The sequence below is a fragment of the Ictalurus punctatus genome, chromosome 10, assembly GCF_001660625.3.
Source record: "Ictalurus punctatus breed USDA103 chromosome 10, Coco_2.0, whole genome shotgun sequence".
Lineage (NCBI taxonomy): Eukaryota > Metazoa > Chordata > Actinopteri > Siluriformes > Ictaluridae > Ictalurus > Ictalurus punctatus.
Window position 1 is genome coordinate 2,451,865 of NC_030425.2, and position 15,083 is coordinate 2,466,947.

At 39.6% G+C, this 15,083-nt stretch overlaps 1 protein-coding gene across 3 annotated transcripts in view; it reads right to left on the reverse strand.

Annotated features, from left to right (window-relative positions):
* The window catches only part of vps13c (vacuolar protein sorting 13 homolog C), a 115,606-nt gene that overhangs the window by 20,235 nt on the left and 80,288 nt on the right, over positions 1-15,083 (reverse strand). For all 3 annotated transcript variants that reach the window (XM_053683374.1, XM_017477590.3, XM_017477588.3), the window contains 6 exons: positions 14,990-15,059; positions 14,795-14,906; positions 11,797-11,910; positions 2,296-2,429; positions 2,126-2,207; positions 1,918-2,031 (listed from right to left, as the gene is read on the reverse strand). In XM_053683374.1, coding sequence (XP_053539349.1) covers positions 1,918-2,031; positions 2,126-2,207; positions 2,296-2,429; positions 11,797-11,910; positions 14,795-14,906; positions 14,990-15,059 — 626 coding nt within the window. The remainder of the gene's footprint in view (positions 1-1,917; positions 2,032-2,125; positions 2,208-2,295; positions 2,430-11,796; positions 11,911-14,794; positions 14,907-14,989; positions 15,060-15,083) is intronic.

Sequence of the window (15,083 nt, forward strand, 5' to 3'; positions counted from 1 at the left end):
GAATAATTGGCCAGACCTGCATTTTGACATGATGTCTGTGTATTTATTTGACTGTCCAAACAGAATAAGCTGCTAAAGAAAACTCAATAGACTCTATGCACAAACCCTGCTTATGTATTTCCAATACAATCTCAGCCAGTGACTTTACTTCCTTATAGTGTGGTCATATAGCGAAAGGTATTAGCGGCAAAACTCTTTCATATGATTCATTTTACAATGATTAAACTATTATAGTATTTTTATGTATATACTGTGATTATATATATATATATATATATATATATATATATATATATATATATATATATATATATATATATATATATATATACACACATACATACACACACACACACACACACACACACACACATACATACACATACATACACATACACACACACACACACACACACACACACACAATATGAATTAAATCATATTATATTATATTATATTGTATCATTATATTATAGTAATGGCTTCCAGAAAGTTTGAGTATTATCGGTGGGAAGACAGTAGTTTGGCTGAACATTGTTGTCCATGTTTAAATGCATCTTTATTTTTTTTTACACTACAACAGTGATTAAAATGAAATGTAATGAAGGTTAATGTTTTTGTTTTTTTTTAAACTCAAGTAAAAGTTCTGTGATTTAACTATACTCAAAAAGGTACCATTTAAATGAACCATGTACTCAAGTTGTCATGGTCTGGAGGAGGAGGTGAATGCAAGTACAGATAATTTATTGCATAAAGTAAATTTTAATTAGATAAATAAATACAAATAATGCAAAGACAATTATGAACCGTCAGAAACTGAGATTTCAGAGCTAGATTTGTTAGTCGGATATAGCATGAGAATACTCACCCTCAAAGTTGTCGATGAAACTCAAAATATATCATTTGAAGCCCTTCTCCTTCTTACTGTTGGGTGTAACAGCTGACTGCCTCACAATACAATTAATGTCATTCACTGTAATCTGGGGAAGCTCTTCTAAACAGCGAGTGTAATATGTCATACTCTCCTGCGCCATCTTCACACAGTTATCGCCAATAGTGAAAACGGCTTCCGGTGGTAGAGCGGGTTGCACACTAATTGTAGGGTTGGTGGTTTGATTCCCGGCCCGCATGACTCCACATACCGAAGTGTCCTTGGGCAAGACACTGAATCCCAAGTTGTTCCTGATGGCAAGTTAGTGCCTTGCATGGCAGCTCTGCTACCATTGGGGTGTGTGTGTGTGAATGGGTGAATGCGACACAGTGTAAAGCGCTTTGGATAAAAGCACCATATAAGTGCAGACCATTATGTAGGAGAAGTTACTAAGCCTTTGTTATGCTACACTTGTTACTCCTGCTGCCTGATGAGATGCCGGTATTCCTAACTCTATCTGCCCTAGAGTTCTGTCTGGCCCATCCTGATGCTATATGTCTGATTAGAGCCGCTTTCAACTTCTGCTACTGCTGAGGACTGCCCCACACAACTAGCTTAAAGTTTGCCATGAGATTGCTGTGGACAGTACCACACAGATACCCTAACGATGGCTGTGGATGGTATCACTTGGATAACCTAAAGATTGCACTTGCTAAAAACAGTTTATACTCAAATCTCTTTCAATACACAGTAGATATCTTCACTTGGATACTATAGACTTAAAGCTAAAACTGTAATTAAATAAAAAATGACTCTTGATTTTTGTATCAAAGATCCTTTTAACACATGTAGCACTACTTACTCTATAGTATATTGTTGTGGGAGAGTAATAACCTGTCTGGTGTCACTCAGAAGAGGATGTGTTCCCTATTGGGCTTGGTTCCTCTCAAGGTTTCTTCCACATGTCAAGTTCAACAGAAAATACTAATATACATATGCTATGGTTGGATATGTTATGAAGGACATATTATTAATAGATATCATACCTGGAAGGGCTCATAGAAGAAGGCCTCCATTCCTTCTGAGAGCCCTCTTATCAGTCCAAAAGGATTCCCCAACACATCTAATCCCAACACTAGCACATACATCTGCTTCAGGAACTGCAAAAAAAAAAAATCTACTGTGAACAACAAAATGTGTGCATGCAAGTTAGAAGTTCTAGGCTCAGAATGCGAGTGTAAAATAGCTCCTGACCTGTTCTGTGTAATGCTTAATCACCGCCCACATCAGATTCTCCCTCCGGTAGAACTGGTACTTCATTTCAAAGAAAGCAAGCCTAGAAAATAATTTATAATCAACCATCTGACTGGTTCTGCTACAACTAATAATGCTTAATAAATTAATAAGTGATTTATGACACTTACTTGAAGATGAGGTCATCCACATCAGTAAGTGTTGCTCCAATGCTTTTAAGAAGCAGATTGACTGACTGGAGGGCCAGTATGTTGCCTTCCTTAGACTGATCTCCACTGGAGCCCATAGACAGACTCAAATGCAACTATACACACACACACACACACACACACACACACACACACACACACACACACACACACACACACACATCTATGTATATACAACATGGGGATATTAGGGACACCTGTATACCTGCACATTCATGCAATTATTAATGTGCAGCAAGTTTCAGTTAATGTTCACATCAAACATCAGAAACGGGGTCAGGTGGGCTGGTGTGAGTATTTCAGAAATTGGGATTCCTGAGATTTTCACACACAACAGTCTGTGGAGTTTACACACAAAGGTGTGAAAAATAAAAAAATATCTATTGAGCAGCAGTTCTGTTGGCAGAAACTCCTTGCTAATGAGAGTGTTCATGGGAGAACATCTCCACTGCTTCAAGCAGAGGGGAAGGCTGCATTTACAATTTTATGCACCGTGCAGCCGCCACATGATTATAATATCAATAATTGCATGAATCAGCAGGTATACAGGTGTTCCATTAAAGTTATTACATTACAATATATAAAGTATGTACATACAGGTGCATTTAAAAAAAAAAAAAAAAGTACATTTTTTAAATTTAAGTAAAAAAGTGGAACTTTCATATATTCTAGATTCATTACACAAAGTGAAATATTTCAAGCCTTTTTTTGTTTTAATCTCAATGATTATGGCTTACAGCTCATGGAAATAAAAAAACAGTATCTCAAAAAATTTGAATAAAGAATTTATAATACAGGAATGTCAACCTTCTGAAAATTGTTAACTTATGCACTCGATACTCGGTCGGGGCTTTAATCCTTTTGCATAAACTACTGCTTCAATGCGGCGTGGCATGGAGGCAATCAGCCTGTGGCACTGCTGAGGTGTTCTGGAAGCCTTGCTTTGATAGCGGCCTTCACCTTGTCTGTATTGTTGGCTTGGGTGTCTCTCCTAGATTCTCTATGGGGTTCAGATCAGGCAAGTTGGCTGACCAATCGAGCACGGTAATACCAGTCAGCAAAGCAGGTACTAGTAGTTTTGGCACTGTGGGCAGGTGCTGAGTCCTGCTGGAAATCAGCATCTCCATAAATCTTGTCAGCAGATGAAAGCATGAAGTGCTCTAAAATCTCCTGGTAGACAGCTGAATTGACTCTCGACTTGAGAAAACACAGTTGACCAACACCAGCAGGTGACATGGCACCCCAAATCATCACTGACTGTGGAAACGTCACAATGGACTTCAATGGAGTTTTGCATCTCCACTCTTTCTCCAGACTCTGGGACCTTGATTTCCAAATGAAATGCAAAATTTACTTTCATCTGAAAATTGATTGTGGTTGTGTGTACTGACCCAGACTGAGAGATTAAAGGCTCAGGAAACCTTTGCAGACGTTTTGAGTTTATTTGATTAGAGCTCTTCTCAGGTCCACATTTCTGTATTATAAATTCTTTATAAGAATATTTTGAGATACTGGATTTGTGATTTCCATGAGCTGTAAGCCGTAACCAACAAGATTAAAACAAAAAAAATAGGCTTGAAATATTTCCCTTTGTGTAATGAATCTAGAATATATGAAAGTTCCACTTTTTTAATTAAATTATGTGAAAAAAGAACTTTTCCACGATATTCTAATTTTTTGAGATACACCTGTATACACCAATCAATCATACCATTAAAACCACGTAAATATTATAGTATAGGTCTCAATTGTGCTGCCAAAACACCTCTGAATCACAGATGCATGGACTCCACAAGACCTCTGAAGGTGTGCTGTGGTATCTGGTACCAAGATAGCAGCAGATCCTTTAAATCCTATAGGTTCCAAGGTGGGGCCTCCATAGATTGGACTATCCAGCAAATCCTACAGATGCTCGATCGGACTAAGATCTCATTTCACTGAGTCAACATCTTGAACTCTTTGTCATATTCCTAAGCCATTCCTGAACAATTTTTGCAGTGTGGCAGGACGCACTATTCTGCTGCAAGAGGCCACTGCCATTAGGGAATACCTTGATGCCATGAAGGGGTGTACTTGGTTTGCGACAGTGTTTAGGTAGGTGGTACATGTCAAAGTAACATCCACATGAATGCCAGGACCCAAGGATTCACAGCAGAACATTGCCCAGAGCATCACACTTCCTCTGCAAGCTTGCTTTCTTCCCATAGTGTATCCTAGTGCCATCTCAGCCTCACGTAAGCGACCCAGCCATCCACATGATGTAAAAGAAAACATGACTCATCAGACCAGGCCACGTTCTTCCACTCCTCCATGGTCTAGTTCTGATGCTCACGTACCCGTTGTAGGAGCTTTCAGCGATGGACAGGGGTAAGCATGGTCACTCAGTTATGCATACAACACCCGGTTGCACTTACAACACATTAACTACGAGAACTGACTGTTCAATTGCTGCCTAATATATCCCACCCCTTGTCAGGCGCCAGTGTAATGAGATAATCAATGTTATTCACCTGTCAATGGTTTTAATGTTTTGTATCTATATCTATATATATATATATATTACACACACACACACACACACACACACACACACACACACACACACATGTAGCAGGTGAAACTATTGGACTCCTCAACATTTTTATTTATTTATCATATTTATTTAAATAAGTATATTTCCAATGAGGTTATTCACATGAAATTTTCACCAGACATCAGTATTAACTCAAGAAATCCGGAAATATAAAGAATTCACAACATTAATGTCCATAAATAAAGTTATGTAAATAAAGTGGATTGACACGGGGAAAAAAGTATTGAAAATTCTAAGAAAAAGCAGTTCTCCAAGGCAAGGTAAGGCAAGGAACCAGCTGAAATCCGTAAGTAATTATACCCGCTATCTGTGCAAATTAATATGAGCTGGGTTAGTAAATTGATGGTCTATAAAAAGGCTTTTCGTTACCAAGCTGTCACACAAGAAACTTCTCATGATGGGTAAAAGCAAAGAGCTCTCCCAAGACTTTCACAACCTTATTGTTGCAAAACATATTGATGGAATCAGATACAGACGTATTTCAAAACTTCTGAATCTTCCAGTAAGCGCCATTATCCACAAGTGGAAGCAACACACTCTGTCATCAACCAGTCAAGCACAGGAGCTCCTCGCAAGATTTCTGACCAGGGAGTCAAAAGAATAGTCAGAAGAGTACCTCAAGAGCCAAGGACCACTCGGAAAGAGCTCCAGAAACACTTGTAGGCAGCAGGTACCATCGTCACAGAGAAAACAGTAGGCAATGCAGTCCACTTTCTTAAGGAAACTCTCAATTGGTTTCAGAGAGAAAATAAATCAAGGTGTTAGAATGGCCCAATCAATCACCTGACTTGAATCCAATTGAACAGGATTTAAAGACAATATGTTTAGAAGAATGGGGCACAATCACACCTGAATATGTAACAAGTTAAATAGTCAAATGTTTAAAAAAGAGAGTTAAATTCATTTATTTTTCGCTGTTGTTCCATTTTAATGTGTTAATACATTACGTATTAACGCTGATCAGTCATCTATTAGGATGGTCTGAATCCTGCACTCTGGGATTGATTGCTTTAGTCTCCCCTCACCTGTACACCAACTACTCTGCTCATGTCCGAAGGAGGTGCTTTGTCTGCCAATATACCAGATCCAATGAACGTTGTACGCACTGCTACTGATGTGGGAGTGGAGAACATTTCCAAGCTGGGTGCAAAATCAGAGGAGTTAGACCATCGAGAGGCTCCTTTAAACGAGAGAGGGTTACCACTGAGGGACGAGTGTTAACCATAGCCAGTGGAACGTCCCAGAACTGTGCAAATTGTGGCAAGAAAGATTCACCAAAGGAGCTGAAGCAATGTTCATCCTGTAAAGAGACACTGTATTGTTCCAAGCTTCAGACAGAGATATTTCAGAAATCCTGGACTCACCTGACCTCACATTGACTGCAGCAAATGGAACTGAAATGCCTTATCTGGGATGGATTGAGACAACCTTCCGGCTCGCCTCAGAAACTAACCAAGCCAATGAACTACTTGTGATGTCACCTGTCCCATCCCATCATAGGTTTTAATGTCATCGAGCACATCTTGGCAAAGACTGATAAGAGCAAACAGTACAGTACTGGAAGAAATCTTTCCCAAGTCTTAAAATAAATAAGGTGAGAGCTTTCATACAGGCTGTTAGTGCAGAACAGGTAGAGGAGTATGCAGTGAAAACAAATAAAGAGATGGGTGCAGTACCAAAACACAGTAGCATTCAGATTGAGTGTCGTGTAGCTGCCCAGCCTTTTAAAGATGACATGACCATGTTGTTTCAGCCAGACCTGAACCCCCAGTGGCCAGATGATCTTGAGTTCTATGACACACTAGTCAGAGTCAAGAAAGGTGTTTTTCCAGTCATCACTGTTGATGTCTCTAACCCAACTGACCAGGACATTGTTTTGCCAGGGCGCACTGTAATTGGCACAGTACAAACCGTACTGACTATGTTACCTGCCCAGACTTTTGAAAAGGCTTCAACACCAGCCACCGTGAACCACACCAGCATCCAGGCCCCATGTAATGGTAGTGAAAATTGGGATCCACCTGTAGATGTAAGTCACTTGAAAGAACAGTGACAGATAGTCAGACAAATGCTCAGAGAAGAGTGTCATTCCTTCTCAAGATCAGACAATGATATTGGCTGTACTGAAAGATTGCAAATGGCCATCTCTCTTAAAGACCCAGAACCAGTCAAACGCACATACATGTCAGTACCCAGGCCACTGTACCAGGAGATGAAAGGTTAGCTCCATGACCTAATAGCGCAGGGCTGGGTTAGGAAGTCGAACTCGTCGTATTCTTCACCTGTTGTGTGTGTGAGTAAAAAAGATGGCACCCTTCGGTTGTGTATAGAGTACAGAGACCTGAACAGTAAGACCCATCCCTACCGCCAGCCCATCCCTCAGGTCCAAGACATCATAGACAGTCTGGGTGGTAATTCCTGGTTCTCTCTCCTGGACCAGGGAAAAGCTTACCACCAGGGATTTATTTCTGAAGAGAGCAGACCAATGACAGCTTTTGTTAATCCATGGGGACTCTGAGTGGATACGCATCCCTTTCGGCCTTATGAAGGCCCCTGCTGCTTTCCAACGCTGTATGGAGGAATGTTTGGAAGGGCTCCGGGATGACATCTGCATCCCTTATCTGGACGATACACTGGTCTTCAGCAAAAGCATTGAAAATCATGTGGAGGATGTGCGAAAAGTGTTGAAACACCTCAGAGAGTATGGCATCAAACTCAAACCAAGTAAGTGCGACCTCTTTAAACCTGAAGTCCGTTATTTGGGAAGAATAGTCTATGCAGAGGGAAGTAGAGTTGATCCAGCAGATTGTGAAGCAGTTAGGGCCTTGAAAGACATCACACTACAGAATGTGGGCCAGCTCAGAAAAATGCTTATGTTACTCACCTACTACAGGCAGTACATTAAAGACTTTTCTAGAAAGGCCAGTTGCCTGTATGATCTCTTGAAAGCAGATTCAAAAACAAAGAAAATGACTCATGTTGTTCCCTCAAACAAGCCAATCACGTGGACCCACCAGAACCAGCAGGCACTTGAACTGCTGATTGACTGTTTGCTCTATCCATCAGTGTTAGGGTTCCCTGATTTCACTCAGCCGTTCATAGTACACACTGACATATCACATCAAGGCTTGGGAGCAGTATTGTATCAAAAACAAGAAGGCAAACTGAGAGTCATTGCCTATGGCACCCGCTCGTTGACAACAGCTGAGAAGAACTACCACTACCATGCAGGCAAGTTAGAACTTCTAGCTTTAAAATGGGCCGTCACTGACAAGTTACGGGATTATTTGTACTATGCTCCAACCTTCAGTGTGTATAGTGACAACAACTCACTCACGTATGTCCTGCCCCCTGCAAAACTGAATGCAACCACTTCCAGGTGGGTTGCAGAGTTGGCTGATTTTCACTTCACGATAAAGTACAAACCAGGGAAAGAGAACAGTAACGCAGATGCTTTGTCAAGAATGCCACTGGATGCAGAATCACTGATGAGAGAATGTTCTGAGGAGTTGCCACTTGATGCTATCGCTGCCACCATTCAAGACATTGAATTGCCATTTTAAGCTGTATGTATGTCAGTCTCCACCGAAAGTGAGATAACCACTGCATCAGTCAGTCCTATACCAAAAGATAAGTTAAGAAATGCACAAAGATCGGACTGATGCATCTGTCCTGTGCTAGATAGTACACTGTTAGGCTCCAAACCACTAGCTAGAGAGCTAAAGACATTCAGCCCAAAGACAAAATGCCTGTTCAGAGAATGGGAAAAGCTGACAGTAGACAGTGACGGCATTCTGTACAGGAAAACCAAAGCCCACAAACAGTTGGTCCTACTAGAACAGTACAAAGGAAAAGTATTGGAAGAGCTGCACAATAACATGGGACACCAAGGTGCCGACCGCACAGTATCTCTAGTACGTGAACGCTTCTTCTGGCCCTATATGCAATCTGACATTGAGCACTGTGTGACAAAAGCTTGCACCTGTCTCAAGCAGAAAAAGCCATGCCATGAAATGAGAGCTCCCTTGAAAAATACTGTGACAACACAGCCATTTGAAATAGTATGTATTGATTTCCTCCATCTCGACCGATGCAAAGATGGATACGAGTACATCCTTGTCATTGTTGACCATTTCACCCGTTTTGCTCAAGCATATGCCACCACGTCAAAGTCAGGGAAAACTGGTGAAAACCTCATCTTCAGTGACTTTGCTCTCAAGTTTGGGTTTCCCTCCCGCATTCATCATGACCAAGGGGGAGAGTTTGAAAATCAGTTGTTCACTCACTTAGAGAAACTCAGTGGCATGGCCGGGTCCAGAACAACACCATATCACCCGATGGGGAATGGCCAAGTGGAGCGGATGAACAGAACATTGTTGCAAATGGTTAAGATGCTGACTGAAACACAGAAATCGAACTGGAAAGAGTTTCTGAACAAACTGGTGTATGCCTATAACTGTACCTGTTGTGAAGTGACAAATTACTCACCATTTTATCTGCTGTTTGGGAGATTACCAAGGCTTCCAGTTGACATGCTGTTCGGCCTGTACACAGAGTCAGGATCCAGTCAACCAGATTATGTGGAGAAATGGAAACGGGGTATGGAGGAAGCATACGCCATTGCAAATGAGAACGCTCAGAAAGCTGCTGAGAGGAGTAAAAGGTATTATGATACCAAAGTGAGGAATTCAGTGCTACAGCCTGGTGAGCGGGTCCTGATCAAAAACCTGACACCAAGAGGAGGACCAGGTAAACTCTGTGACTACTGGGAAAATACAGTTCACACAGTGGTGAGACAAGTGGGATCTGATCTGCCAATCTATGACGTGAGACCAGAAAAGGGTAAGGGACGTTCCAGGGTCCTGCATAGAAACCTGCTCATGTCCTGTGATCACTTACCTTTTGAGACACAGCCTGAAGTATTTAAAAATGACAAAAGTAAACAGAAAATAAGGCACACGCATGTGTCACAGCCAGAAGACTGAGATGAAGACAGTGGAGATGAATATGACCTTCATTTATGAGCCAATTCAGGTCCCCACACCACCAGCAGTAACTACTGAGAGACATGTTAAGCAAGAGAGACATCCTGAACATGAGCCTGAACCAGTAGAACAGAGAGTTGAACTAGCAGACCCTGTTGCCATGCCAACCCAGCCTCTCATTGGAGATCAGCCGGAAGAGCTCATCACACCTGAAAACGTGCTGGATGAGGAGATGAACGTACCTGCAGAGAATCTGCCTGATTCACCAGATGCCTCTCCTGCAAGTGCTGCTGAATCTGAGGAGCCGACCTACCAGCTACCACAGAGTGAGAGACACGCGCCAAGGCGCATCACCTACAATCAGCTAGGTACTCCGTCCTGCTATAGTATACAGCCACAGCTGTTGCCTTTCTACCCTGCACCAGGACTGGTCCCATGGTTGCCATCCTTGCAGCCATGCTACCTTCAGCCACCATGTATGTATGGACTCCAGCAAACATGAGTTTACAGAAGTGACGTAGTAAAATAGAACCGTGAACTACTAAGGGACTGTTTTCATGGACTGTTTTCACAGACTGTTGAAATTAACTTTGAATTTGCAGACTGCACAGATCATTGAAACCGTTGGACTATTGATCAAGAGTATGTGCAAAGACTTTTTATGGATTGTTTATACAGGAGCCAGTCAACAGATAAGGACTGTGAATATGGATTGTTGACATAATTGAACTGTGACCTTTGACCTAAGTACCACCTTACAGAAGAGGATTTCCAGTGTCAAGTTCTTGAGAGAATGTTTAAAGGACAATTATTTGATTGATTTAATGTCGAGACGACATTTATTTTGTAGGGGAGAGTGTAACAAGTTAAATAGTCAAATGTTTAAAAAAGAGAGTTAAAGAGTATTTATTTTTTGCTGTTGTTCCATTTTAATGTGTTAATACATTGATGATTCAAGTGAGTTTAATGCTGATCAGTCATCTACTAGGATGGTCTGAATCCTGTACTCTGAGATTGATTGCTTTAGTCTCCGCCCATATACCTGGAGGAAAAGCAGTAATTTTCCATTCGAGTAAAGCTCTCGTGGAAGTAACACCGACCGTCATGCTTGTGACTTATTTCTCCTCTATATAGGTATGTTGTGCACGTTTTACTCAACTGTTTTATCCATGTTAACTTGCTGACATTTTGAGACGTACTTATATTTTGTTCCTGATAGTTTTTGAGTAGAGATAATTAAGTTTTTTCATGTGTGTGTGTGTGCGCGCACATGCAGATCCTTGCCTTGTACGGAAAACCAGAAAAGCGCTAGCTTGTATTTAGCCGTAATTTGAACATGTGGACATGAAAGGCGTATTTTTATGTGTACTTTTATTTAAATAATGTTTAATGCACTTTAGGTTTACTGTTTTGTACAACTGTTTGTTATGTGTATATTGTTGTATTTTTGTAATTGATTCGAGTAAAGCTCTCGTGGAAGTCATGTTTGTGACTTATTACTCCTCTATATAGATAGGGGGACAACAAATACTGTGGCCCATTAATTTCTTCATACAGGAAGCGACTGGAACCGGTCATTAAAAACAAAGGCTTCTCCACTAAGAATTAAATAAATTTCAGTTAGAGTGTTCAATACTTGTTTCCTGTGTCATTCTGCTTTATTACACATAACCTTATTTATGGACTTTAATGTTTGGATTTCTTTATATGTGTGGATATCTTGAGTTAATACCAAAGTCTATTGAAAATTTCATGTGAATATGTTTACTGAAAAAAATGTTGATGCGTTCAACACACACACACACACACACACACACACACACACACACACACACACACACACACACACACACACATACATACATATATCCACCCATTTCTTACTTTAATAGGAGAGATGTGGAAGTGCTCAAAGAAGCTGAGGCCTGAAGTGTCGGTAATGGAGCTCTCCATCAGCTGTGCTTGCAGTGAATCCAGATCTTTCTCAATCAGCTTACTCTGTAAAGTAAGACAGTTACTGTCAACGTATTGCCAAACATGTACATTACTGTGCTAATCTTAGACACACAATCATTCACCCATATATACAGTCCCTTCCTAAAGTATTGGAACAGCAAGGCTCTTTTGGGATTGAGATCAAAAGGTGACTATGAGATGATTGGAATTTCAGCTTTTATTTCCTGATATTTACATCTAGATGAGTTAAACTTAGAACATGGTATTGGTGGTGGCATACCACCGAATTTCTAGGTGGGGGTATAGTATAGCAACAGAAATATATGTTAAGACAAATAGACTTAAAATTAATTACAAAAACTACATCCCACTAACATCACTAAACTGTTGCATTATTCCTTTGTGATGCTTTTCCTAGCTTGTTCCGCAGCTTCTTCCAGTTGTTTGTTTTGGGGGTTTCACCCTTCAGTCTCCTCTAGCCTGACCTATGAACTGCCTTACTGAGCTAAAAAATAAAGCCATATTTCTGTATATCCAAAAGAAACATGCGTTCATATATCAAACTGCAATTCCCTATAGTTCACATAGAGTTCTGCGAGGGTCCCCACATCTCCACAAAAATCATTTCATTAATTTGTAAAATATTGTACATTCATGCTTCTATCATCTTTTTTTTTTTTTTTTTTTTTTTTTAAACTTTCTCAGAATATCACATTTGCATTAGAATAAAATGCCACTTCAGTGTTCCCTATTTTGTGTTGCGTAATGCAGTAACGGAAGCTCTGCCCACGTTATTTATTTATTTATTTACATTCTACTTATTTCTTATAGAATATGTTGTTTATATGGTGTAATAAACATATTTAAAACTGATTTCTTCTTTAAACACACACTTATTAAACACATTATTATTATTATTATTATTATTATTATTATTATTATTATTATTATTATTATTATTATGCAGGCTTAAAGATAAGTAAAAGCCTGTGAGAATGCTAAGATACATGGTAGCTGGGAATGTAGTAGTAATTGAACAATGAGAGGGAGAATACCTTTCCAGGCTTTCAACTAAAGTTCATTGTCAAATCATTTCTATTAAGTTTATAAATTAGAGTCAGATACACTAAAATGCTAACTTTGACTCCTATACAGAATTAATAAAATTAACACATGCATTTAATGCACTTTTGCCTGTGCCTATTACCACCATTTAGCAAATTTTTATTTATTTATTTATTTAATAAAACTCAGAAAAGAGCCCAGAAAACACTTTTCCACTATTCCAACTATTATTGTTATTTACTAGAGAGGTAAACAGATCTATTTGACATAAAACTGTAAATCAGTGCCAGTGCAGAAATGTACCCACAGTGTTCTTCTTTAGACATTACTCAGCATTAGTTTAACCAAACTGGACATAGAGCCAGCTTCACACCACCTAACATTCTGCTGAACATTCAGGTAAATACTTCTAGGCCATAAGCCTTAAATGGTAGGCCTTTCACTGGGTTAAGAGAGACTGGTTTGCTAGGAATATAACTGCAAATTAAGGAGAACACTGTCAAGAATGTTGATTCCTGCTTATTTGAGTGGCGTTCACAAAGCCAAGTAAAGGATTGACAAGGATCTGTAGGCTAGATATGATCTTAGTAGGCTAGGTTACAAGAGAAGACAAGTAAAAACGTACGAAGTGAGTGTTAATTGGCCTTGGAGACCTGGGAACTTAATCCAATATAATCTGGATTTTGATACATCTTTAAATAATTTCCCCAAGTCAATGCCTGTTTGCATTTATATATGGATTAAAGCACAAGAAAAAACTACAATATATCTACCCTCTACAAGTATACTCATGAAAAAGTACACTGTTTTGAAATTGTTGACTTTTTACATATTTGACATGCAAACATTTGATCATCTTTGAAACAGTGCTTACTGTATTAATAGAGGTCATATTCTCTATCAAATGACCCATAAATTTGTCATTTTGTAGTAACTGTCACAATTGAAATTGACAAAAAAAAGATCAGTCACATGGAAAAAGTAAGCACATCCTACATTTAACACACCAATGCCAAAATTGAATCCCAGGATCTGCTAATAATTCTTGCAACTGTTGGTGTCAAAGTGCATGCATCTACAATCAGAAAGAGATTGCACAAATTTGACCTGCATGTGAGAAGTGCCAGGAAAAAGACGAATCAAAGATAGAGTTGTTTGGCCTCAGTAACAGCAGACATGTTTGGTGCAGACCAAAGACAGATTTTCAGAAAAGATTCCTCATACCAACTGTGAAGCATGGTGGTGGAAATGTTATGGTTTGGGGTTGCTTTGCTGCCTCAGGGACTGGACAGCTTGCATACATTGACTCAACTATGAATTCTGCATAATATCAAAGAATGCTTGAAGATAATGTGAGGCCATCTGTCCAAAAGTTGGAGTTGAAATGAAAGTGGACCTTTAACCAGGATATGTCCTAAGCACACGAGCAAATCCACCAAGGAATTTGAAACAGGCAGTACATGCAAGAAAACCCTCAAATATCTTACAACTGAAAGAATATTGCATGGAAGAGTGGTCAAAAAATCCAGCAAGTTGATGTTGGAGACTAGTGGACAATTATGCAAAATGCCTACAAGAAGTTATTTCTGCTAAAGGGGGCAATACTATACTGAGGCCAAGGGTTGCCTTACTTATTCCAATGAAGAATATCACATCTATTGATATTTCTGTTGAATAAATGATTGAAAAAGCTCAATTTCCTTGTGATTTTGTTGAAGTATATCAACTTTATTAATAGGCCCTGTTTCAAATATGATCAAATGTTTGCTTGTCTAAATATGTCAAAAAAGTCAACAATTTCCATACAGTGTGCTTATTTTTTCACATGACCGTATAAAGTAAATAGCAATCTGATAGGTACCTTCTGCTTGTCAGCCTGGATGTTGGTGGTGGGAGTAAAGAAAGCGAGAAGCTCCCCCAAGAATCCCTGATCCATCTTTACTGCCATCTCCTGCACTAGTACCATGAAGTACCTTAACACACATACACAAAATATTTGGTCCAACCCAATATATGGTACTTCTGCTACATGGCAAACATGTGGAAAAGCACTTACTTAAATTGCATTACTTGACTGTGTTCGTTGAATCGTGTAATGATGCTGACATCTATAAAGGGCTTTGGCTCTGAAAAACCATTTTAAAAAATGT